Below are 23085 nucleotides of genomic sequence, written 5' to 3' on the forward strand. Positions count from 1 at the left end.
TGGAAGTTCACCAAGCACTTTCCCAGGTGTGATAATAGTTGAAATAGTCCTTTGAGGTAAGCAAAGATAATAGGATAGACCCGCTGAACTGATGAGGATATTAGCAGATGTCACAGAGCTAGTAGGAGAGCTGAGATTAGGAGTCAGTTCTTCTGTATCTAAGCCTAGGAATCTTTAAAAAGGTTTCATATATATATAATTGGGTATAATTTACAAATAATTAAATATATAACTCTTAAATACAAAAAGTTTTGACAAATATATAAATGTAGACAACATCTCAGCCAAGATAGGGCACATTTCCATAATATGGAGATAATCTGCTATAACCTTTTGCAATCAGTCATTCCATCCCCCAACCAGAGGCAAGCTCTGTTATGATTTCCACCCATATAGATTAGCTTTGCCTGTTCTTGAACTTCTGATAATGGAATCATACAGTATGTGCTCTTTTTTGTCTGGCTTCTTTCACTCAGCATGCTTTTGAGATTCATTCATGCTGTGGCATGTATCAATAGTTGGTTTTTTTTTTTTTTTTTTGCTGAGTGGAAAGCTTATCCATTTGTCCATAAATGAACATTTGGGTTGTTCCCAGCTTTGGGATATTATGAATTAAGCTTCCAGGAACATTCCTGCACAAATCTTTTTGCAGATTTATGTTTTCATCTCTCACGGATAAATACCTAGGAATGGAGTTGCTGGATCTTAATTAGGTGTGTGTTGAGCTTTTTTGAAACTGCCTAACAGTTTTCCGAAGTTGTACCATTTTACATTCCTACCAATAATGTATGAGGAATTTAAGCCCTTTTGGCGGGTGGAAAGAGGTGGCTTTAATTTGCTTTTCTCTGATGACTAATGATGCTGAGCATCCATTTGTAAGTGTCTGCTACAATTTCTTGCCCATTTTTGCTGCTCTTAGTGTTCTAAGAAGTCACTGCCTACCTCAAAGTCGTAAGATATTCTCCTGTATTCTCTTCTAGAAGCTGTATAGTTTTAACTTTTAGTTTATGAAGGTCTATGGTCTATCTCAAATTAAGTTTTGTGTATTGGCTAGTGATGAACAGGCTTGTCAAGTATAAGGATGCCTTTATTCTTATCTTATTTTTTACTTTTTAAAAAAAGTCTTTATTGAATTTGTTATAATATTGCTTCTGTTTTATGTTTTGGTTTTTTGGCCACGAGGCATGTGGGATCTTAGCTCCCTGACCAGGGATCGAACCCACACCCCCTGCATTGGAAGGCGAAATCTTAACCACTGGACCGCCGGGGACATCCCTGTTTTTTACTTTTTATTGTGGCATAACTTGCATAAAGTGTATAAATCTTAAGTGTAAAGTTCAAGAATTTTACATTTGTTTCCTCCATGTAACCACATTCAGATCATTTGAGGACTTCTTTTTATCATCAAAAATATTAGTTAGGGACTTCCCTGGTGGTCCAGTGGTAAAGAATCTGTCCTGCAATGCAGGGGAAGCAGGTTCGATTCCTGGTCAGGGAACTAAGATCCCACATGCTGTGGGGCAACTAAGCCCGTGCGCCGCAACTACTGAGCCCATGCGCCTAAACTAGAGAGAGAAAACCCATGCGCCACAACTACAGAGAAGCCTGCGTGCCACAGCGAAGAGCCCCCATGTTGCGAGGAAGATCCTGCATGCTGCAACTAATAGACCCGACGCAGCCAAAAAAAAAAAAAAAAAGTATATATTAGTTAGCCTCACTACATTAGCATTATTTTAAAGTAACAGTTATTTTGCCATATTGATTTTTCTTATACATGTGCATTTGACAGAATATTATGCATTTGTGGCTTGGTGCACACATGGATTTATAAGCTCCAGCAATAATGCTCTGACTCCCCAGTGGTCTGTTGCTTGCAGTTGTGGAGCAAATGCACTATTCCCTGCGGACACATGGCTCCTGTCCTCAAGGAGCTTATAATAAGGGGTGCTAGGAAATGCACATGAATAAACCATGTTGAGTTACAGCAAATGACCCATAACCATAAGAATGTTTTAAAACAGGACTGGAGGTCCAGTGGTTAAGACTCCATGCTTCCACTGCAGAGGGCACAAGTTCAATCCCTGGACGGGGAACTAAGATGTCACATGCCACATGGCATGGCCAAAAAATAAAAATAAAAAAAATAAAGAGAGACACAGACAAGAATCCTATTTTTTAAAAAAATAAATAAATAAAACAAGGGTCATGGACTTCAGAAGAGGGAATAAAACCACTTCAGGAGTGGATGAGAGGAAGCTTCTGGCCTAAAAATGGCTAGGATTTTGATAAATGAGGGTAATTATATGAGGTAGTTGCCAATGGGAAAAAGGGTGAAATAACAACAACAGCAAGTACCTTAGTTAGGATCCTTTCCATTGTAATTTACAGAAACCCAACTGAAACTAGGTTAAGCAAAACAGGGAATCTGTTGGTTCTTGCAACTGGGAGGTCTATGGGTGGGGTGGGGTGGGGTGGGGTGGGATGGGTAGCCTCTGCCTTCAGATCTGGCTGGATTCTGAGGCTTTACTATATGGTCAGAGCTATGACATCTTCTATTTTTCAGACAGCTTCTTCCCACATGTTGGACAGGAATGGCCACCAGAACCTCCAGAGCCTCATCTCCTCAGCTCAGCAATATCAATGGAATGAATACTTCCTCCCAGTATCTCCCTATCCAATTCCAGGGAATACTATGGTTGGCCTCTCTTGGGTCTAATGTCCATTGATGAACAAATCCTTGAAGCACAGGTAGATGGGGTACTCTGACTTGCTAGTCTAGGTCATGTGCCACCCCCTGGGGTAGGGGCAGAACACCATAACTGACAGCTCATTTGTACTGTTACATGGAGTTGGGGGGAAGTTCTTGCAAGGAATCAGATGGAGAGATGATAAAACATGTTGGACAGACAATCTGGCTATTGTATCAATACATCATTAAAACGGAATGTGGGCTTAGAATAGGAAATGTGAATGGGGAGCAAAGTAGGAGGAGACTTTGCTTTGGACACTGAGGCACTGGCATGGAATATTGCCTTTTATGGCTTTTCCCAAGTGGAGAGCCTCTGGCCTAAATATCAAGAGCTGTCTACTCAACAGACCCCAGGGCAGCCTGTGCAGCCTGGCATTTAGTGGTCACATGAGTCATGTAATACCAGAGTGTGAATTATGGGCTGTGCAGAAAATGAAGGCACACGGGGAATGGAGAAGGCCTTCTACAGTCCTTTCTGGGTCTATCTTTCCAGTGTAATCTTTATCATATTTGAAGTAAACTTCCTTTATAGTTACAAAGATGAACTAAATAAGAGAGATTAGGCATTTCTGTATCATCATTTTAGATTGGAATTCTAATGTTGGAAGAGGTCTTAGAGATCATCTAGCATAAGGGTCGGCAAACTGGCCCACAGGTTAAATCCCCCTCCACCTTTATTTTTGGAAATAAATTGTGATCGGATGTCACCTCATCCATTTGACCACATATTGTCATGGGCTGCTTTCATGCCTCGGAGACCGTATGGCCCACAAAGCCCAAAATATTTACAACCCGGCCCTTTACAGAAAACGTCTGCCAATACATGCTCCCTATTCAAGTAGGACTGTCCTCTACAACATTAATTTCACTGCTGACTCATGCCTGGATCAAAAGAGACAATTCACGGAAAGTTTAGAATATAGTTTGACATATAATAAAGCCCTCCTTAAATGTTAGCTAAATAAAAGTCCTGGGTTATCAGTACATACCTCTGCTCCCCTTTCCAATGGAAAGATCAAGAGGTGACTGGTCCTAACCATACCATACGTTGATTAATTTGTATATTGAAAGGGGTTTTCCGGGACTTCCCTAGTGGGGCAGTGGTTAAGAATCCACCTGCCAATGCAGAGGACACGGGTTCGAGCCCTGTCTGGGAAGATCCCACATGCCGAGGAGCAACTAAGCCCGTGAGCCACAACTGCTGAGCCTGCGCTCTAGAGCTCATGCGCTACAACTGCTGAGGTGACGTGCCACAACTACTGAAGCCCGCACGCCTAGTGCCTGTGCTCCACAAGAGAAGGCACCGCAATGAGAAGCCCGCGCACCGCAGCGAAGACCCAACGCAGACCCAACACAACCATAAATAAATAAATTTATGTATTAAAAAAAGATACCACCATTAAAAAAAAAAAAAAGAAAGAAGAAGGGGGGTTTTCCCAACACATTCAAATGTATTTCACTACTTTACTGCTGTTAATCATTAATGCATGCGTGCTAGGTATCTAACACCCATTCCCTTACTCAGCCCTCCCCTATTACTCCCTTCTTGAGAGGAACCTGAAGCTGTGTGTGAGGGTAGGGAGTAAAGCAAGTCACTGAAGGCTGCACAGCTAGTCAGTGGCTGAGCTGGAATTTGAACCCAGGCAGTCTGACTCCACAGCTCAAATGCTTATCAAATACACTATCTAAGGCGTCTCGATTTGGTCAGTAACCCAGTTTTCAAAGTATCAGTTCGCACAGTCCCAGCAATCAGAATCAGATAACAGGTCCACTTGCGAGGACAAGAGCAGTAACGCTGACAGCAATGCAGAGTGTGGCTGGGGGAACCACTGCCAGCTCGTCCCGTCCTCTCTGCCCCCCACGCCTTCCCCTCTCATCCACTCACACCTGCTCCACGGTGCTTAGCCTGCCTCTACTGCCTCTGGGCTCTCCCATCCATCAGGTGCGTGTTGCCAAGGAGATCTTCCTAAATAATGCACAGCTCGGTGGCAGGGGCGGGGGGGGGGGGGGGGGGCCGGGGCGGCGGCAGTGGGGGTGTCACTGCTCAGCTCAAAACCTCTCATGGCTCCTCACTGGCCACAGACTGTAACAAATACTCCCCGGCCTGGCGTGTAAAACTCTCAGAGATCTGATCCTCCCCAGCTCCCCAGCCTTATTTCCTCACTGGCCACCTCCTCATACTACATAGATTACAGACAACCGGACTTCCTGACCTTTCCCGAAACTCTCTGTATCTGTTTATTTCGCCCTCCCCCCAACAAGCCAGGGGCCGGGGATGCATAAGTTGTATAACAAGCGATTGTGGAAGCTTGCCTGGGAGAACGGATGGATGAGCCCATCTGGAATGCCCTACGTCCGCTTCCAAGCTACCTCTCAAGGTCTAGACTGAGTGCTACCTTCTCCACAAAGTATTCCCCAGGTCTTCCAGGGGAATTTGGCCTGTCTCCCTCTTCACTCTGTCCTTCCCTCTCAGCACTCAAGAGGGTTTCGCCATATTTTAGCCACACATGCTCGTGTCTGCCCCTGGGTGATGCTGGAAGGAGGCCGCCTGAGGTCACTCTCTCTGTCCTATGCATCTCCGATCCCACAGCGCCTGGCACATAGCCATGCACAGAGCAGGGATTTGTGTCACTGCCCTAGTGAACAGGGGAGCAGTGCTGGGACATCCAACAGGAAACAAGACCAGCCACCCTAACCCATACTTTCCCCCTGTGACTCTCATCACAGTAAAATGGGGAAAGACGGTGAAAAGGAGGAAGCAGGAAGGATGGAAAAGATCCTCGGAGTCAGCTCGATATGGTTTCAAACACCTGCCCCACCACCTCCCAGCTCGTGTGACCTTTGAACCTCATTTCCCTTTTATGCAAAATGGGAGTATTAAATATTCCATGTGAAATTCATCCATTCACATATTCATTCACGGCTTCATTACTTGTTAAATATGAGATTTAGGGCCAGCGACCTCTTTTCTGAGCCTCGGTTTGCACCTCTGTAAAATGCGGATATTATTAGCATCCACCTCACAGGACTTCCGTGAAGGTTAAGTGCATTCATGTCTATGAAGAGCTTAGCACTGCGCCTGGAACACAGTTAATGCTCAACAAACATGAACTGTCACTGGCAGTCATCACTTTGTGCCAAGTGCTGTGATGAGTTTGGAGGACTCAGCAGTGAACAAAACAGGCCTGTCACAGAGCCGCCATGTGGCTTATAGTCCAAAAGGGGAAAGAGACAGAAATGAAGAAAACAAGCTAATGGCTAAAACAATTACCGACTGTGGTGAGTTCTGTGAAGGATGGTGAAAGCCAGCAACACAGAGGGGGACCATCCTTAGATACAGAGCAGGGAAGGGCCATGCAGGATTGTTGTAAGGATTAAATAAATACCATCTGTAAACAAATGCACTCAAATAGGCTGTAACTGGAAAAGAATGTCTCTTGATTAGGAGGAGGAGAAAATGGGTGTGAGGCTAAGGCACCTCTGATGGGGCTTGGGCATCTCTTTGTTTCTGAAATGCTGCCTCCCAGGTCCCTTCTCCCTACATGTAAAGGGCCCAGGCTCTGTCTCTGCCCTTTGAAAGAGGAATTTATGGTCATTTGAGGTTCCTACGCCCTATAAGCACAGGCAATTCTCCTTGTAGAACATTTCATGCTGACTGTGAAAATATCTAATTATACAGTTGCCTTAGATAATCCTTGGATGGGCAGGGTCTGGATCCCTGGGCTCTTTCTCCAGATTTCAAAAAGCAGGAACAGACCTCGGGCTGGCCCTGCCCCTGCACGCTGAGAGCAGCTTGCTGTGGGAAGATTGGCACTCGGTGGAGTGTGCCTCAGGTGCTTAAAATAGATCAACTGTGTCATTAGACTATTGCAAAGCAGTCCTTTCATTGGCCCTGCTGGTGCTGGCGAGGACAAGAGATAACAGCCCATGGAGAAAGACCTGTGCTTTGCACAAAATTAAGCAGATGCGAGGAAAAAGCTTTTGAAATGATATACGCAGTAGAGGGTGGAATTCTGCCAAAAGTGGGGGTGGGCCTGTGGCACGAGCACACAGCAGTAACCACAGCACAGGGGGCAATAAGACAGCAAAGTGGAGCCTGTGTGGACCTTCTGTCTGGACGGTGGTGCCCTCAGAAAAGAGGCTACAACTTCTGGGTTGCAGGGCACAACCCAGTAGCACAACCCAGTAGCAAAGGATCATCCATATTCTCTTGGGGACACAAAACCAGAGTGTGGGGCTAACTCCCTACTGCTCCTTCAGGGCCCTCTCCCCAGCGTGTTTCAAGTCCTCCCACAGTTCCTAGGCATGCTCCGCCCTGAACACACTGCTCAGATACAGCCTAATCAGGGTTCTGCAGAGCAGTGCTAGGACCGCCTCCTGCCCCTGCAGCCTGGAATCACGCTGTTGGGCAGCCCACGTGGCTCTGATGCCTCCAAGTGAACCTGAGAGCAACTCAGCTCTCCCCCAACCATTTACTCCAGTGGCTGGTGCCATAGACATTGGGAAGTGATGGCAGTTGAGGAAGGAAGAGTTCAGGCCATGTTTGGGAGGTAGGAATGACCAGATGTGGACACAGGCTGAACACAGGAGAGTGAAGGAAAGGGAAATGCAGATGGGGGCTACTTTCTGACTACTAACTTATGTTCCCGGGTAGATGGAGTTTCTAGCAATCGACTGGGACCACAGAGTAGAAGAAGGTTTTTTTTTCTTTTAAAAAGAATAAGTTTATTAAATTTTAGTTTGAATTTGAAGTGCCTTGGAATATCCAGGTGGGCAACTTAGCAAATGGTCATAAAAATGAAAGTAAGAGAGATCTTCATAAAGAAAAAGAGAGTGGATTTTTTTAATTAATGAATTGATTCAACAAGTATCTTTTAAGCACTGACAATGTACTAGGCACTGTGCTTTGCCTTTTATGAATGATTTGCTAGGCTGATTTCTTCCAGAGAAATGAAGAAAAATCTGCTCTCAAGTGAAGAAATGTTAGCATTATCCAATTTCTCACCTTTCTTTCTCACGCAGGAGACCCCCATCATAACAGAGGAGAGGTCTTGAGTAGCCATTTAGGGTCAATGTGTGACCTTTCAGTAATTATCCCTTAGCTGGGTGGGTATATAAACTGACCTTACTGATAGAGAGCTCATGCTGTTGACTAGATGTCCTCCACTGGAGCAGCCATGTCCCATATGTCACAACAATCTCTGGAGCAGCCCAGCCTCCCAGGGTACCTTCCTTGGCTGGAAAAGGTACCCAGAGCTGGGACCAGTTATCCAGAACTGCTTTCCTTTGGTCTATGTCCCACCCCCTACTAACAGATTCCCCTGGAAGTGAAACTGACCTCTAGGAGATGGGGGTAGGACATTGTTTGCCCAACTGTAACCAACAGGATATGATCTCACCCTCTGGGAATGGGTCAGCTGGGGAAATAAGGACACGAAGCAGGATTTTGCTCACTTCAAGAGTACTTTACAGCACGGCATTGTTAATCAATTGCTAATTCCAGACAGGACTGTCTCCTATGATGAACAGATATGCTGCGGTTTCCTCAGATCTGTGTTTGATGTTATGTGGATCATCTACTAGACTAGGGTTAAAAAATTCAAATGCCCATATATAAAATAAACAATAAGGATTTACTGTATAGCACAGGGAACCATACTCAATATAATAACTTATAATGGAAAAAAAAAGAAAAAAAATATATACACGAATCACTTTGCTGTATACCTGAAACTAACACAATACTGTAAATCAATTATACTTCAATTCAAAATAAGTTCAAATGCCTACAGCGGCAAGGTAACAGAAAAATATTAAGCTGTCCTTGTGCAATGTAATAGGAAGTGGTGGCAACTGTGGCTCTCTAGGGACCAGTACATGCCCCCCTGAACGCAGGCAATTCTACTTACTGTTGTCTGTTCTCTAGAGACCAGTACATGCCCCCCTGAACGCAGGCAATTCTACTTACTGTTGTCTGTCATGTAGGAACATAGAGGCAGGGATGCAAGGTCTTTCAACTGTTTTTAAAGAGAAGCTAGAAATCCCAATTTTGATTTCTGAGTGTTTGCAAATAATTCAAACTCACTGAAAAGCTGGTGTAGGGCAAATAAAACACGTCTCATCATGCTGGCCACCAGCTGGCCCATTTTGGCGGACCTGTATGATCCACGAAAACGAGGACCATGCCTGATATATTTACTGCTGTGTCTCCAGCAACATGCTTGGCACAGAGCTGGTGGTCAGTAAATATTTGTTGAGTGAACAAATGAACGATCCAATTCTTATTATCCATGCTGGACGTTCCCGGGAAGTAGGTAGATTGAAAAACACTACCACGACTGTAAATTCCATTTCACTGTTGAAATGCTACACTTGTACATAATGACCAGAATAGGGGTAAGGTGGGGAGTGTGTTTTCTGCAGACAGACTGACTGTGGAACACTGAGTCAGCACGGTCCTCTTTTCTGGGCACCTCCTATGTGTGAACACTCCCCTTCAAGTTCTCAGGGGCAGGCTCCACCTCTGCTGGTCAGAGCTGGTAAAATGAGGGTTTAAACATCAAGACTAGGTGGATAACCAATTATCAGCATCCTACACTAGCCCTGGGGAGTGGCCGGTATTCAGGAAAACTGATCCACAGGGAAATATTTTCCTTGAGGAGTCATTTACTTAACACTATGTTACGGATTTAATTGTGTCCCCTCAAATTTGTATAGAGATGTCCTAAGCCCTAGTACTGCAGAATGTGACCTTATTTGGATATGTGGTCTTTACAGAGGTAATCAAGTTAAAATGATGTCATTAGGGTGGGCCCTCATCCAGTAAGACTGGTGTCCTTATCAAAAGGGGAAATCTGGGGGCTTCCCTGGTGGCGCAGTGGTTGAGAGTCCGCCTGCCGATGCAGGGGACACGGGTTCGTGCCCCGGTGCGGGAAGATCCCACATGCCGCGGAGCGGTTGGGCCCGTGAGCCATGGCCGTTGAGCCTGCGAGTCCGGAGCCTGTACTTCGCAACGGGAGAGGCCACAACAGTGAGAGGCCCGCGTACCGCAAAAAAAAAAAAAAAAAAAAAAAAGGGGAAATCTGGACACAGAGATATGCATAGACAGAAAACGAATGTCAAGAGACAACAGAGGGAAGATGTCCACCCACAACCAAGGAGAGGGGCCTAGAGCAGATCCTTTCCTCATGGCCCTCAGAAGGAACCAACCCTGCTGACACTTTGATTTTGGACTTTCAGCCCCAGAACTGGGAGACAATACATCTCTGTCATTTAAGCCACCCAGTTTGTAGTACTTTTGTGTTACGGCAGCTCTGGCAAACTAATATACACTATTTTTATTCGTTTTATAAACATTTGCTATATGCCAGGCACCGTTTTAAGCAATTCACAACTCAACTTATTTATTCTTTATAACAACTTTGTGAGAGAGGCACTATTACTACACCCCCTGTGATTATCATTCTAGATGAGGATCAGAGGTACAGAGAAGGTAAGTGACTTGCCCAAGCACACAAAGCAAGGAAAGGGCAGGGCTGGAAGGCGAACCCAGCTGTGCCCTTTAAAAACAATTTAACTGGCGAAACACCCAACAAGTAAGAGGTACTCACACACTTCTGGTTGTTTTCTGTTCTTTACAATGGTACTGGCTAATGCCGGGTATTAGCCAGTTGTTGACATTCACGGACACCAGATGTTATCTCAGTCAGATAAAGCTTTTGCCAGATAGGAGTGTTGGCCTTCAGAACTGATATCACTTCCTTTATGCAACGCAAGTACTCTTGAAATCACATTGTGATTTGCAGAGATGTGTTATACTCATTTTGGACTGTTTTAACCTTGTTCCTTATATTATTCCTCTAACCATCCCTTAGCCTTAAGTGGTCCTTTGTCAACAAGTGCTCCATTCATTTGGGAAGCACTGTTTAAAAACAAATCTCTATTCTTATGAAGTATACAATTATCTCTATTTCATCTGTTTTGCAAATTTAGAATTTCTTTAGAGAGTATCCTCCTGTGTTTGTGTTTACAATGGATCCTTTCCTCAAGGAATTCTTAGAGTTCCTGACCTGAGCAATGACATTAGCAGAGGAAGGTCATTGTGCTCCTTATGCTGGGTGTCTTCAATGCTGAAATCCCTTGCCTCCCCAGATCCACTCTGCTCCCTCTCTACCCTGGGAGGCTGACCATGGTGGGCCGATTAAGCCAGAGCCTTCCTTGCCCTCTGGCTCCTGGTTGGATCGGGTACCGTAGGAAATCCAAGGGAGGAAGGAGAGAGAGGTCAGGATATTTATTTCCCTGGTTCCTTCCTTGGGGTATTGCCTTCCAGGAGCCAGAGGCCACAGCTCCTACCAGGCAGTCCCTCCCCTACAGCTTACTGGGTCTCTGGCTTCCTTTTTTTTTTTTTTTTCCTTTTTAGGTCTGAGGGCAGGTGTGGTAAGAGTGGTAATGGGTCGCTGTTACTAGCCTCCCAGTCTTGGGCCATCCAGCCTTCTCCTTGTTTCTCTACACCCTTCTCACACACTTGCAAAGACTCCTCCTGTTTAACTCCCCTCAAATTGCACATCTGTTCCCTGCCAGGACCCTAAGACAGACTCCTCTTCTCTTTCACCCTATAACTCGATCAGGTGCAAGGCCATGCAGACTTTATTTTGTAAAGCATCTTTCCCCTTATTTCTATTCTTACAGCCACCCAAATTCTGGCCATCAGACCTTTTCTGAACTAGGCTAATTGTCTCTCATCTAGGATCTAACTTCCTGCCTTGCCCTTTTAGACTCATGCCATATACAATACCAGGTTAATCATCTTCCTGAAGGCTTCCTGAAAGCCATGGCTCTCTTATGTACAGAACCCAGCGCTGGCCACAATACCAGCAAAACAGGCCAATTTTCAACTAGAGGGTTTGGCTCTTATGACACCATCATTTCAGAACTTTGTTCTACTCAATGGCCAACTCAACTTACGATTCAACTTCATTCCCTGAGACCCACCACCACTGAGTTTCTCATGTTATTTCACTTAATCCCCACAACAACCCGACTGGCACTACTGCCAACATTTTATAATGATAAAAATTCAGGTTGAGACATGATCTATCCTGTGCAATATTATAGAGAGACTACATGACAGATCTTAAATTTGAACTCAGGAATCCATACCCCAAAGCTTGGGCTTTTACTGCCCCAGTGTGCTGTCTGCTATCCCATGACATCTTTTTTTTTTTTTTTTTTTTTATGGTACGCGGGCCTCTCACTGTTGTGGCCTCTCCCCTTGCAGAGCATAGGCTCTGGACACGCAGGCTCAGCGGCCATGGCTCACAGGCCCAGCCGCTCCGCGGCATATGGGATCTTCCCAGACCGGGGCACAAACCCGTGTCCCCTGCATCGGCAGGCGGACTCTCAACCACTGTGCCACCAGGGAAGCCCTCCCATGACATCTTTGTGAGGGTTATATGACCCCTTAATGCTCTATTCAACAAAGTCTACTCCAAAAAAGTAGCTTGTTGGCATGCCAATCCATGATAACAACCAAGGAAGGGGCCATCAGAAGAAGCCAATGAAATGAGGGAGAATGGCTCTTGGTACCACTGTACATGGTATGCAGGACGCTCTCCAACCTCAAGGATGAGCCAGCGCTGGCTCTGTGCCTAGGAAAGCCACAGGCTTCAGGAGCTCTGGGAGTTCCAACCCAAGCAAAGCACAGCATTTTACGACATACAGAATTGACTCTGGTGCTCAGGCCCTCTGATGCTCTGGGGTCAACTCAGTCTCCCCTGGCTTTGATTCCCAGGTCTTGGGAATTCCTGGGGCCAACAGGGAATGGGAGACACTGACAGGGAATAACCAAAGACTTACTGTTGCCTAAGAAAATGCACATTAGGTGGTGAGGCCCTCATGGCTCTGGGGATTATGTAAGCACAAGGGGTCTGGGGTCAGCTCTTTTCTTGCTCTGTAGGTTCAGGAAAATGAGACCCAGGGGTGAGTGTGTGATGATACAGACAAAGCTCCGAAGGAACAGGGCCAAGGTGCACAGAACAGAATATCATCGGGGACTGTTAGCTGGACTGGGGCTGGGAAAGTAAGGAGGGGCCATCCTGGGTGAACAGGGGTGGTGGGCAGAGGGGCTGGTGCTGGTGGCAGGGAACTTTCCAGGAGGGAACTGAAGGAGGCAAACATGACAGAAACATGGAGACTGTAGAGGCACATGTGGATGAGGTTGGGCTGTGAGCAAGGCTGGGCCACAGGGGACCCTCCAGGCCTTGCTGAGGGGTTTCCTCCTGCTTCTTAAGAGCAATGGGATCTGCATTTTAAGCGAAGTGTGATGCGGGGGGTGGATGAGGAGACTGAAGGGGGCTGGAGTAGGTGAAGGGAGACCAGTTAGGAGGCTGCCTCAGCAGGTTGGAGTCAAATAACAGATCCCTGGAATTAGGTTGGGTGTGCAGGGGGAAGGAAAGGTTCACACCCCACAGAGGCCAAGGTACAAATGGACAGTAGACACACCCCACAGAGGCCAAGGTACAAATGATGACTCTGTTTTCCCAGAAGCCCTTGGCCCAGGGGAGGTACCATCTCAGTACTAGCCCTGGGTGACCTGCTCATGCCTTTGGTATCTTGTTCTCTCTGCAAGGAGCCCTCCTCCCCTTTTCCTTACTGGCTCAGAAGGCTGGAGCCCACCTGTTGCATTCTGCCAGGTCTGGACCACCATCCCACTCTACATCTCCAAAATTACCCATTTCTCTCACAGCCCTGCTTTGTGGTGTGCTAAAGCTCAGCTAGAATTCAGAAGAAAGAATTCTGATGCAACTAAAATGTACTCTGAGGAGTCACTGACTTGGCACTCCCCTGTTTTTGCCATCTGAGACGTGTTTCTTATTAATAAAAAAAAAATTTACAGGGGCTTCCCTGGTGGCGCAGTAGTTAAGAATCTGCCTGCCAATGCAAGGGACACAGGTTCGAGCCCTGGTCCGGGAAGATCCCACATGCCACGGAGCAACTAAGCCCGTGTGCCACAACTACTGAGCCTGTGCTCTAGAGCCCGCGAGCCACAACTACTGAAGCCCACGAGCCACAACTACTGAAAGCCCACGCACCTAGAGCCCATGCTCTGCAACAAGAGAAGCCACTGCAATGAGAGGCCCGTGCACCACAAGGAGTAGCCCCCACTCGCTGCAACTAGAGAGAGCCCGTACACAGCAGTGAAGACCCAGCGCAGCCAAAAATAATAAATAAAAAATAAATTTAAAAAAATTTACATATACTTACAAAGCAATCTCTCACAATCCTGTTTAATCCTCAAGATCACACTTCCACATTCCTTTCAATTTATGACAAAGATGTGACATCCGAGAGGCTGAATGACCTGCTCGCTAATTTCATCAAGTCAACAATGACAAGAACCACAATGACTACTACAGTGACAATGACAGCCTGGCCACCATCGCTGACATGATGCCAGCTATGTCCCGGTTACCACTCTCTGAACTTTACACGACACATGAACAATTATCTCCATTCCACTCTGAGGTAGGTCCCATCATTCCCATTTTGCAGATGACACAACCATGCTGAGGAACACACAGTTAATAAGTGAAAACAGGAGAGCTAGACCCTGGGCCCACCTGAGATTGATTGCAGGGCCCGAGCTATATCAGCTCTTATGAGCTGTAAGACTGTAGCCGAGGCTCCTCTTCTCCAGAAGTGATTAGCAATGTAATAATAAGCGCGTGCTTTGCCCCCACCTCAATGGTGACATCTGAACTGTTGGTTAGGCATGGCACACGCTGTCGAAAACGTTATGCATCCAAGTACGTTTCCAAATCCAACAATCAACTGCACTACTTGAAGAAGTTATTGAACGTGAGCTAAAAGGTTTCACCTGTAAAACTGGAGCAATAATGCCCATCTCACAGGTTGGATGCGAGAGCCTGGGGAGATGGTGCAGGTGAAATGCATAGCCCAGTGGCTGGTAAAGAGTGAGGACTCAGTAAGTGGAAGTGAAAGAAAAACCGAGGAACAGTTTCTCTTAGGTTCAATTTCAGGCATGAGGATTGAGTTAAGAATTTCACATCCTAAAGGGGAGAGAGAGCATTTTTGCTTACATCAGGTCACTCCAAGGACCTCATGCCAACGTTCTGTCCCTGTGACCTTAGGACCCTGTCACTCCTTCACTCCTGCAATGTCTGATTTCTACCCTCTCCTTTTGCAGACTCCCAGGGTGGGGAGGAACCTCAATGATGATGAAGCCCAGCCTCTAAGCCTGAGCGCGGGTTTCTCCAGTGTGCCCCCAGGCAGCCCTTTAGAGAAGCACTTCCTCTTAGGGAACCTCAGGGGCCCCCAAGACTGTCCAAGTCACTCTGTTTATTTTCCACCACTCCCAGAAAATAAACACACTCTCCCCACTTAGAAAAAGTATATGAGGCTGGAATGGCATTTTTGTTAGTCCTCTTCTTCTGCAGTATTCAATTCTATTGGTTGTTATTTGAAAATTTAAAAGAAGTAAAATCTGTTTCCTTCTTTCAGAAATACTCAGTGTTGCTAACGGGACGAGAGTTCCTTATGATTCCAAAGAGAGAAAAGGGCAGGGTCTGTTGCTTGTTACCTTATTTCTTAGTTCCTTGAAAAATAAATGAGCCACCTTTCTCTTCTGTCGTTTAGTGAGAAAGGACTCCCATAAAAAATGTTTTCCCCTAGAGACAGTGAGAAGCGACAGGCAGTTCACATCCTTACTTGTCTGAGAGCACACAGATGCAAATATGTGGCCCATTAGGTGATCAGTTCTACCTAATTTTGCTCTTTTCCTGAGCCTGGTGTGAAGCCGCGGCCCTGTTCCAGATTGTCAAAATCAAGAGGCAAAATTCTTGGGCTGTAAGAGGCAGAGGGAGTCCAGCTACACTGGCTTGCTTAGCATAGCTATGTAATACACAAAGGAAGACAGCAGAGAGATGAGTCATACAAATACATAGTAAATAAATACATTTCATTTCCATCTCCCTGGCTTTCGCTTTGTTTTCCCCCCTTCCATGCCATAAGCCTTAAAATGGAGGGAGGGTGAGGAAACTGGGTTTGGTCTGGGCACAGCCTCAGAAGGTATAGATTTCTATGGGCTTGCTTCTCAGCTCTAGCTTTTTTAGAAGAAACTTGCAGATTCTTAGATTAGAAGGACCTCTAATTCAACCCTTCTTATTTCACAGATGAGCAATTTGGGATCCAGAGAGGAGATGGCAAAGTCATAGACCCAGGAAAGTGAATGTTCCTAGGGGTTCTCTGGTTTAACAACCCCACCTGCTGCTAAATAACCCAGACAAGCAAAGCTGGCCGGGAGGCAGGAGGGGGGACTTGAACCCCGACCTCCTTCCAGGTGGCACCCATGCCACCCGCCCCAGCAGGTGCCCATGGTCAAAGGGACTATACTGAGGAGAAAGGGATTGGGCCTCGTATTTCTTACTGCGTTTCTCAGCAGCTGAGGCTCAGCCCAGCAGCAAAATGTCTGGCGCTGGCTCTGCAAAGCAGTTGCTGCTTCTGGGATGTTAAGAGACCTTGGCCGAAGGGCTTGTCTCTTTTCTCTCATTCTCATGATGGCTAAAGAGCCGGCAGGTGTGTGAAAAAATCAGCCCTGTGCCCCTGGGGCTGCCTGCACAAAAGAGCAGGATATTTCACAATCTCCAGACCCAAAGGTGGCTTCCTGATGATTTGTTTATCAAACTGCTCGTTCCTATCCCACGGCCTGCCCACATCCACTCACTCACCCACCCACCAGCCCGAGGCCAGTCTCCCTGCTCCTCCCGGCTCCAGGACAAGCAGGGCCTTCCTTGGCTTTCCAGCTGTGAGCCCAGAGGTCTCCTCAGAGCCCCCCCGAGTCAGACAATGGCCACACTACTGCTTCCGAGGCCTTGCCAGGCATTGCTAGAAGGAGACAAGCAGCCTTCCCCACACAGACAAGTGGCGCTGCCAATAAAGCATGAGCACATCATCATGAAAAGCCGGAGCCACATCCCTGTGCCCAGGAGGGAGCACAGAAAGGACCAAGGAGGAGTCTGGGGGCCATGTGTCCCCCCGTGCCAGGCTTCTTCCTCCTTCCAGGCAGCCCCAGCGCCGGCTCCTGCACCTCCCGCCCCCACCCTGTTCCCATGGCAAAGAAGAGGAGGACCCACTTACTGCTCGTGTTCATGGTGATGCCTTTGCACTGGGTCTTTCAATACGGAGACTCCAGATGCTTTTTAAATCTTGCGATCTTCCGACCTCACTCATCACCTGGGGGTGAAAAGGGCAGTCCAGTGTCAGCTCTGTATCCTCAGGTGCTCTCTTTCTGCTGTCTCCCTCTCAGTCTGGGCTGTAGCCCCTGGCCTTGAAGGCGAGGGGGCTAATAGGCGCAGGTGAGAGCAGCAAGGAGGAGGAGGCAGAGAGGACGCGGACGCCGGGTCCGTCCGCTCCTGGGACCCGACTGCCGGGCAGAAACAGGGCTGGCAGCGCCTGCTCGCGCGCACCCCGACTATTGCAGCCCAGCGGCTCGGGAGCCCAAAGGGGGTGTGGACCACAGGGAGGCAGGGCGGGGGCAGCGCGCGGGGAGCCGAGCTCCGCTGGACAGGGCGTCCCCACCCGGGCGCCGCGAGCAGCGACCCGCCCCAGGACCCACCTCTCGGCCAGCGTCGGGAGCCAGAGGCCCCTGCCCGGGCCCCTGCGACCGGTTCATGAATCCTGGTCCTCGTCTGGGGTCTCGAATTCCAAGGCGAGCAAAGCGAAATAGGAGAGCTCGACATCCATGATGCCGGCTCTCGGGGTGGCTGCGCAGGGGGCGCGGCCGCTCGCTGCTGCCACCTGCTGGACGCGTCGGCGCCTGTCCAGGCCCCGCCCCGCCCGGGCTTCTCCCTGGGTGCTGGGCTGTGAAGGGGGACGGATGGGACCCTGTGTCCTGCGGCCAACAAGGGGGTGCTTGAGTGCTGTTTCCCTCCCTTGATTCTGGGGTCTAAGGACTAGACCATGATAGGAAAATAGACCCTTCATGGGGAGGGGCTGTGAAGAAAGGATTGGCTTTGCAGGAAGACAGTGTTCACTTCCAACTCTGCTTCTCACCAGCTGGGTGTAGTCTGGTCTTGAGCAGGTGACTGCTGTCTCTGCCTCTTCGTCCCCAAGTGTAGAAGGTGGCGACTGGACACGTGGATAAGAGATTAGGGGTTCCTCCAGTCTGCTAACTTCTGTCCCTGCCTCCCCTTCATACCTCTTATCACTGACTCATTTGTTACAATATTTTTAATTATCCCTCTTCTCCATGAGAATATTAGCTCCATCAAAGTATGGGTCCTGTCAGTTGGCATCACTGCCAGGCCCTCAATACCTAGAAGAGCACCTGGCACATAGTGGGTATCAATAAATATTTGTTGACAGAATGCCCCAGGTCTCTCCTGGATCTAATATCGTGCAGCCCTCAAGAGTAGAAGCTCCAGGAACGCCCACCTTGAAACACCTCCCTGTCTGAGGCAAACAGCAGGTGTGTACCCTCATGACTCAACCTCACTGGTTCACCCAGTTTTGTATGGCCAAAAGTTTTCTTTTTCCTGGAATCAGTTTTTGTAGGTGTGTATTAAAGAGACCTAAATTCTGATTCTCTTGGTCATGGTGAATTCAGTGAGGTGAGATATTTTACATTCCCCTGACTACTTGCCCTGTCACCTTCTGAACCTAGTTCGTCGTCACAGAACCATGATTTTGGAGTGTAGAAGAACAAGACTGAAAGGACACATAATCCCTGTCTATACCATGTCTCTGGTTAGAGCACGGGTAGAATAAAAAAGCTGTGAACACTCACACCCCCAATTTGTAGACAAGGAAACAGTGGGTCAGAGAGGCTGAGCCACCGGCCCTCAGACACACAACATGTGGTGGCAGAACTGGACTAGAGCTTCTCGTTTCTAGGTTGGTCCCTTGTGAGAGTGAGTCACTGCATCAGAGTCCGAGAGGCCAGGGTAAGGGTAGGTGGCCATCCTCTTAAAACTGGGGAAAGAACATCTTTTAGGTAAATACAATGTTTCTACCTTACACAGGGTGAAAAACTTTGATATGGCTCAGGACTCCAAGATGTGACAGCCATTAAAGGATCTTTAGATAAATTGAAGGGTAATGGCTGAAACACGCTTTGATAGCTTATTAGGAGTTGTTGCCAATGGAGGGGGAACCTCCTCACAATTTTGTTTGTATAATAATCACCTGAGAGATCTGCAAAAATGGCTCCTGGTTCCCTTGCTCTGCAGTTTAAACAAGCATCCCAGGTGATTCACCACTCTTTGCTACTGAAAAGGCCTAGAATAACTTTGAACACATAGTAGTGCTTAAGACATACTTAAATGATTCCCAAAGATCTCTGTAGAGACCCCCTACATTTTCAGATTGAGATTCTTTATTCAATTCCCAAGTTACATGTAACTTGCTAGGTTCTAATTTATTTTCGCCCTGGGAGAAAGTTCAGGTAAATTTAATATGTAAAATTAAGACTTTTCAGTGAACATATGTAGTTATCACCCAAAACCTCAATGTTCAGAACTTTTCAGATTTCAGGTTTACATAGTCAAATAAAAGCATATCATTCATTCAGCAGTTATTTATTGTGTGTCTACTCGGTGCTAGGCCCTGTGCTGACAGCTGGGGATACAAGAAGACAGACAAGGACCCTGGCCTCCTGGAGCATAAATCTTTGGGGAGGAGTGAGGATAGACAGTAACTAACTAAGCCAAGTGTGAATTAGGTAAACAAGATGGTGGCTTGGTTAAGAGCTCAGGAGCAGTTTCCAGCCTGGCTGATTTTCAGTCTTAGCTCCATCGTTTACTAGCAAGAGACTCAGCCTCTATAAGCCTCAAATTCTTCATCTGTAAAATGGTTATAATATGGTACCTACCTCATGGATTGTTGTGTGTATGATAATATTCAGTGTAATGCTTGGCAAATGAAGACGATGTATGCTAATTATTATCATCCCTCATTTATACCTACCCTCAGAGACAGTCCTGTCATTTTCTACTGATGTAGAACTTTTGGGCTTTTCCATAGAGTGGTAGCCATGAAAATATGCCTCAGGATTTTCCAATTACAGGGGGCTTAACTGACCAGTTCTTCTTGTCTAGGGTTCTTTTAATACTACATCCAGCTGGGTGCTGATGAATTCAGCTCTTTGGAGAGACCATTGGTCCAGTCTAAAAGCTCCAATTAGCTTCTGTTGGGGAAACAATCTTATCTTCCCTGCGCAGTTATTAGGATAGGAAGAAAAGGGTTAAAAGAGGCTAAAAAAGCAATACCCCTGAGGATGTCCACAACAATCAGAGGCAGCCGGGAAGGACGCAGGAGGAAGCTGGGGGTGGGATCCTTGGTGGAATCAGCTGTGAAAATCATCAGGAAAGCAGAATCTTGGCTCTGCCCTCACAAGAGAATGGAGCTGAGAACCGCAGAGCAGAGGGTCCCTTTGTTTGGAAGTTTGTTTTGAACTTTATGACTCCAGAATGGAGATAAACAAGTCTCACTCAGGCGAATGCTCCTGGTGTTGGAAAACCAGGTGGCAAAACCATTGGGAGACAGATAATGGGAAAGAGGAAAACTTGGGGGCTTCACCCAGGCCGCTGCCCCCATTATGCTTCTCTTCTCCTCAAAGAGCCCCCTTCTTTCCTGACTTCCTGTCCCTAACTGGGGTGGTCCCTGGCTCTCCTCTCCACTTTCTGCCCCCTCATTGCTATTATTGCCTAACACGGCCCTAGGCCCCAACTTTTCTTTCCAGTTGCGTTTCTCTTGTTCCCATCCAGCTCCATCCTATACTTCTGTCCTCCGCATCAGCCTGCCCCCCTCACCTCACTCCTGTGCTGCTCCTGGCCATTCATGAGTACACTCTCATCCATCCTCATTTTGAATACAAAAATCCTTCTGGCCTATGAGAGGTGGGAACAGTGGGCAGAGATAGATACTTGTGATCTGACAGTTTCTATTTGCCATCCCTAGACTATTTGAATATCCCTCCAAGAGGGAGTACTATACTTATTTTTATTTGAAAAATAATATGTAGTTTTTAATGACATGAGACAGATCTACATGCAGTAGTGAGGGAAGATTTTCACTGTATATGATTAAGTAAGAAAAGAAAATTGCAGAAAAATATATACAGTATGTCCTTCTTTAGGATAATGTATATATGTGGGTATATTGTATTATATATGATATATATATAATACAGAGAACATACAGCATATACAAAATATATCACGTAAAATAGTTAAACCATTTTTTCCACAAATGGGATCCTATATAGGTACTACATATACATAGATCTATAATGCATAGAGAAAGACCTGGAAGGGCACACTCCTAATTACCAGGCCCTCGGTTCAGGTGAGTTTTGGATTATGTAGGTTTAACAAAATCATTTGGACACATGTAAGACGAGAGATTTTGGCAGTAATTTATGTAAAGAACTAAGGTATGCCTTCCTTTTTTAGTTCATTCATTCATTTGTTCATTTATTCAACAACTTCTGATTGAGTGTTTCTTCCATGCCAAGCACCGTGTGGCCAGGAACAGTGGGGAGGACACAATACATAAACACACAGACTTATTATTGCAATCTGCAAAGTAAAAGAAGAGGGGGCAATCATGGACACTGAGGGATGGGTGTCTCCCTAACAGGTGACATTTGAGCTGAGGCTAAAGAGGAAGGAACCACCATCATGATTTGGTGTAGGGCTGGGGGAAGGAGAGGGTGCAGAATTAAGCGGCAAAAGAGAATCACAGGTCCGTGGGGGAGGCAGGACAGGACACAAGTGATGGGTCTCAAGGCTGCTCTGTGGAAGAGCTGAGTGGAATGCAAATAGTCAAGACCACGTTCAGGATTAATGGACCTGGAACGGAAGTGGCTCCACTGGGCTGGGAGGTTGGAGGTCCTGCTTACAGTCCTGACGCAGCAGGATGTGAATTAGCCTGGAGGCGGTGGAATAAAATGGTGTGAATTAGAGTCCTGACTGCTCTTCACAGCTGTGTGACCTTAGGGGAGTGACTTAACCTCTCTAGGCCATAGCTTCTTAGCATGTAAAGCTGAGATTATAGCAATACCTCCCTCACTGAGAGCGTCAACAGCAATGACAGATATAACGACTTAGCACCATGTCACGCATCCAGTACGTGCTCATACACCTGGCTCTTATTTGCTTTGGAACAACCAGACTGACTGGTAAGGTGACACTCTCTGGGCCAGAGTTTCTACATTTACAAATGGAAGACTGGACCACATGAGTTCTGAGGTTCCTTTCACTCTAATGCTATTGGTTCTAAGCATTTGAGTGTCCTGTGGTTGGAGTTTGGCAGAAGGTCTGACCATGTTCTAGGCTGGTGCAGGGACCCTTGACCCCCCAGGTTTGTGATGAGACCCAGGTCTGAGTGAAGAGTGGTCTTCCCCCCAGGAGAGGTGTGGTAATTCCTAACCCCATGTCTGCACCTCTTTTCTTCCTGGGGAAGCTCCCAAAACTAAGTGGAATTGGCAGGACGCAGGCCTGTTTTTCTGGTTGAGACAGCTTTGTGATGGGGGCCATGCTTTTCCTCTTGTTCCTCATATTGTTTTGTGGAGAAATGTTAAAAAAAAAAAATCAAAGGGGTTCCTGAGGTCTTTGGGAAGCTTCGGGGGGGGGAACAAAGGAACTGGCTTTGAGATCAGAGTGTCGGGGGCTGCAGCGCTGGCTGCGGGGGGCTCCGGGCAGACGGTCCCACTGCAGGGTTCTGCTGAGGATGAGGACTCAAGCTCACATCCGACCGCAGCTTGAACCTCCTTCCTGACAGCCACCCTGCCGGCAGAAGCAAGGAGCTGGGGTGGAGCCAGCTCCGGATGGGAATCTGGGAGACATGAGAGCTGGACTCAGGCCTGCCGTTCCCTTGGCCAGCCTTCTCTGGGCTCAGTTTCCGTGTTGGTACAACCTAAAAGGGACCTCAGTGAACCTATCCTACTCTTCCACTTTACGGATTAAGAGATTGTCTTACCCAATTATTATTCACCAATAATTTCTCTTCTGCTTACGCTTCTGCTGGTAGTGCCCTCTTCTGCTGTGCTTCCCTTAGATAAAGTCAGTCATTTCCTTAAGATTCCCTCAAGTCTCATCTTCTCCTGGAAGTCACCCTCTGGGCTCAGATCAGTCATTAAGGGGGGCCCCTTATCTTAGACCCTCCCTCCCTTTGGCTCCCAGCACAGAGGGATTCCTTGGCCTTTCAGTGAGTTTGTCCATCTTGGAAACCGCACACATGCTGTTTGTTCCCTATACCTGGTTTGCTTTTCTCCTGTTTCTTTGCAAAGCTAGAATCTCCTCATCCCCTAGGTCTTAGCT

General features: G+C 47.0%; 1 protein-coding gene across 3 annotated transcripts in view; it reads right to left on the bottom strand.

The window, feature by feature from the left end:
• ABLIM3 (actin binding LIM protein family member 3) overlaps nucleotides 1-17588 on the bottom strand; it is a 144271-nt gene extending 126683 nt beyond the window's left edge. For 2 of the 3 annotated variants that reach the window (XM_032625381.1, XM_032625380.1), the window contains exons 1-2: nucleotides 17382-17588; nucleotides 16904-16999 (exon numbers count right to left, since the gene is read on the bottom strand). In XM_032625381.1, coding sequence (XP_032481272.1) covers nucleotides 16904-16916 — 13 coding nt within the window. In that variant the 5' untranslated portion in view covers nucleotides 16917-16999; nucleotides 17382-17588. The remainder of the gene's footprint in view (nucleotides 1-16903; nucleotides 17000-17381) is intronic. The other variant, XM_032625379.1, reaches the window with a different exon arrangement.
• Nucleotides 17589-23085: the final 5497 nt, after the last annotated feature.

Source organism: Phocoena sinus, chromosome 3 (genome assembly GCF_008692025.1).
Source record: "Phocoena sinus isolate mPhoSin1 chromosome 3, mPhoSin1.pri, whole genome shotgun sequence".
Taxonomy (NCBI): domain Eukaryota; kingdom Metazoa; phylum Chordata; class Mammalia; order Artiodactyla; family Phocoenidae; genus Phocoena; species Phocoena sinus.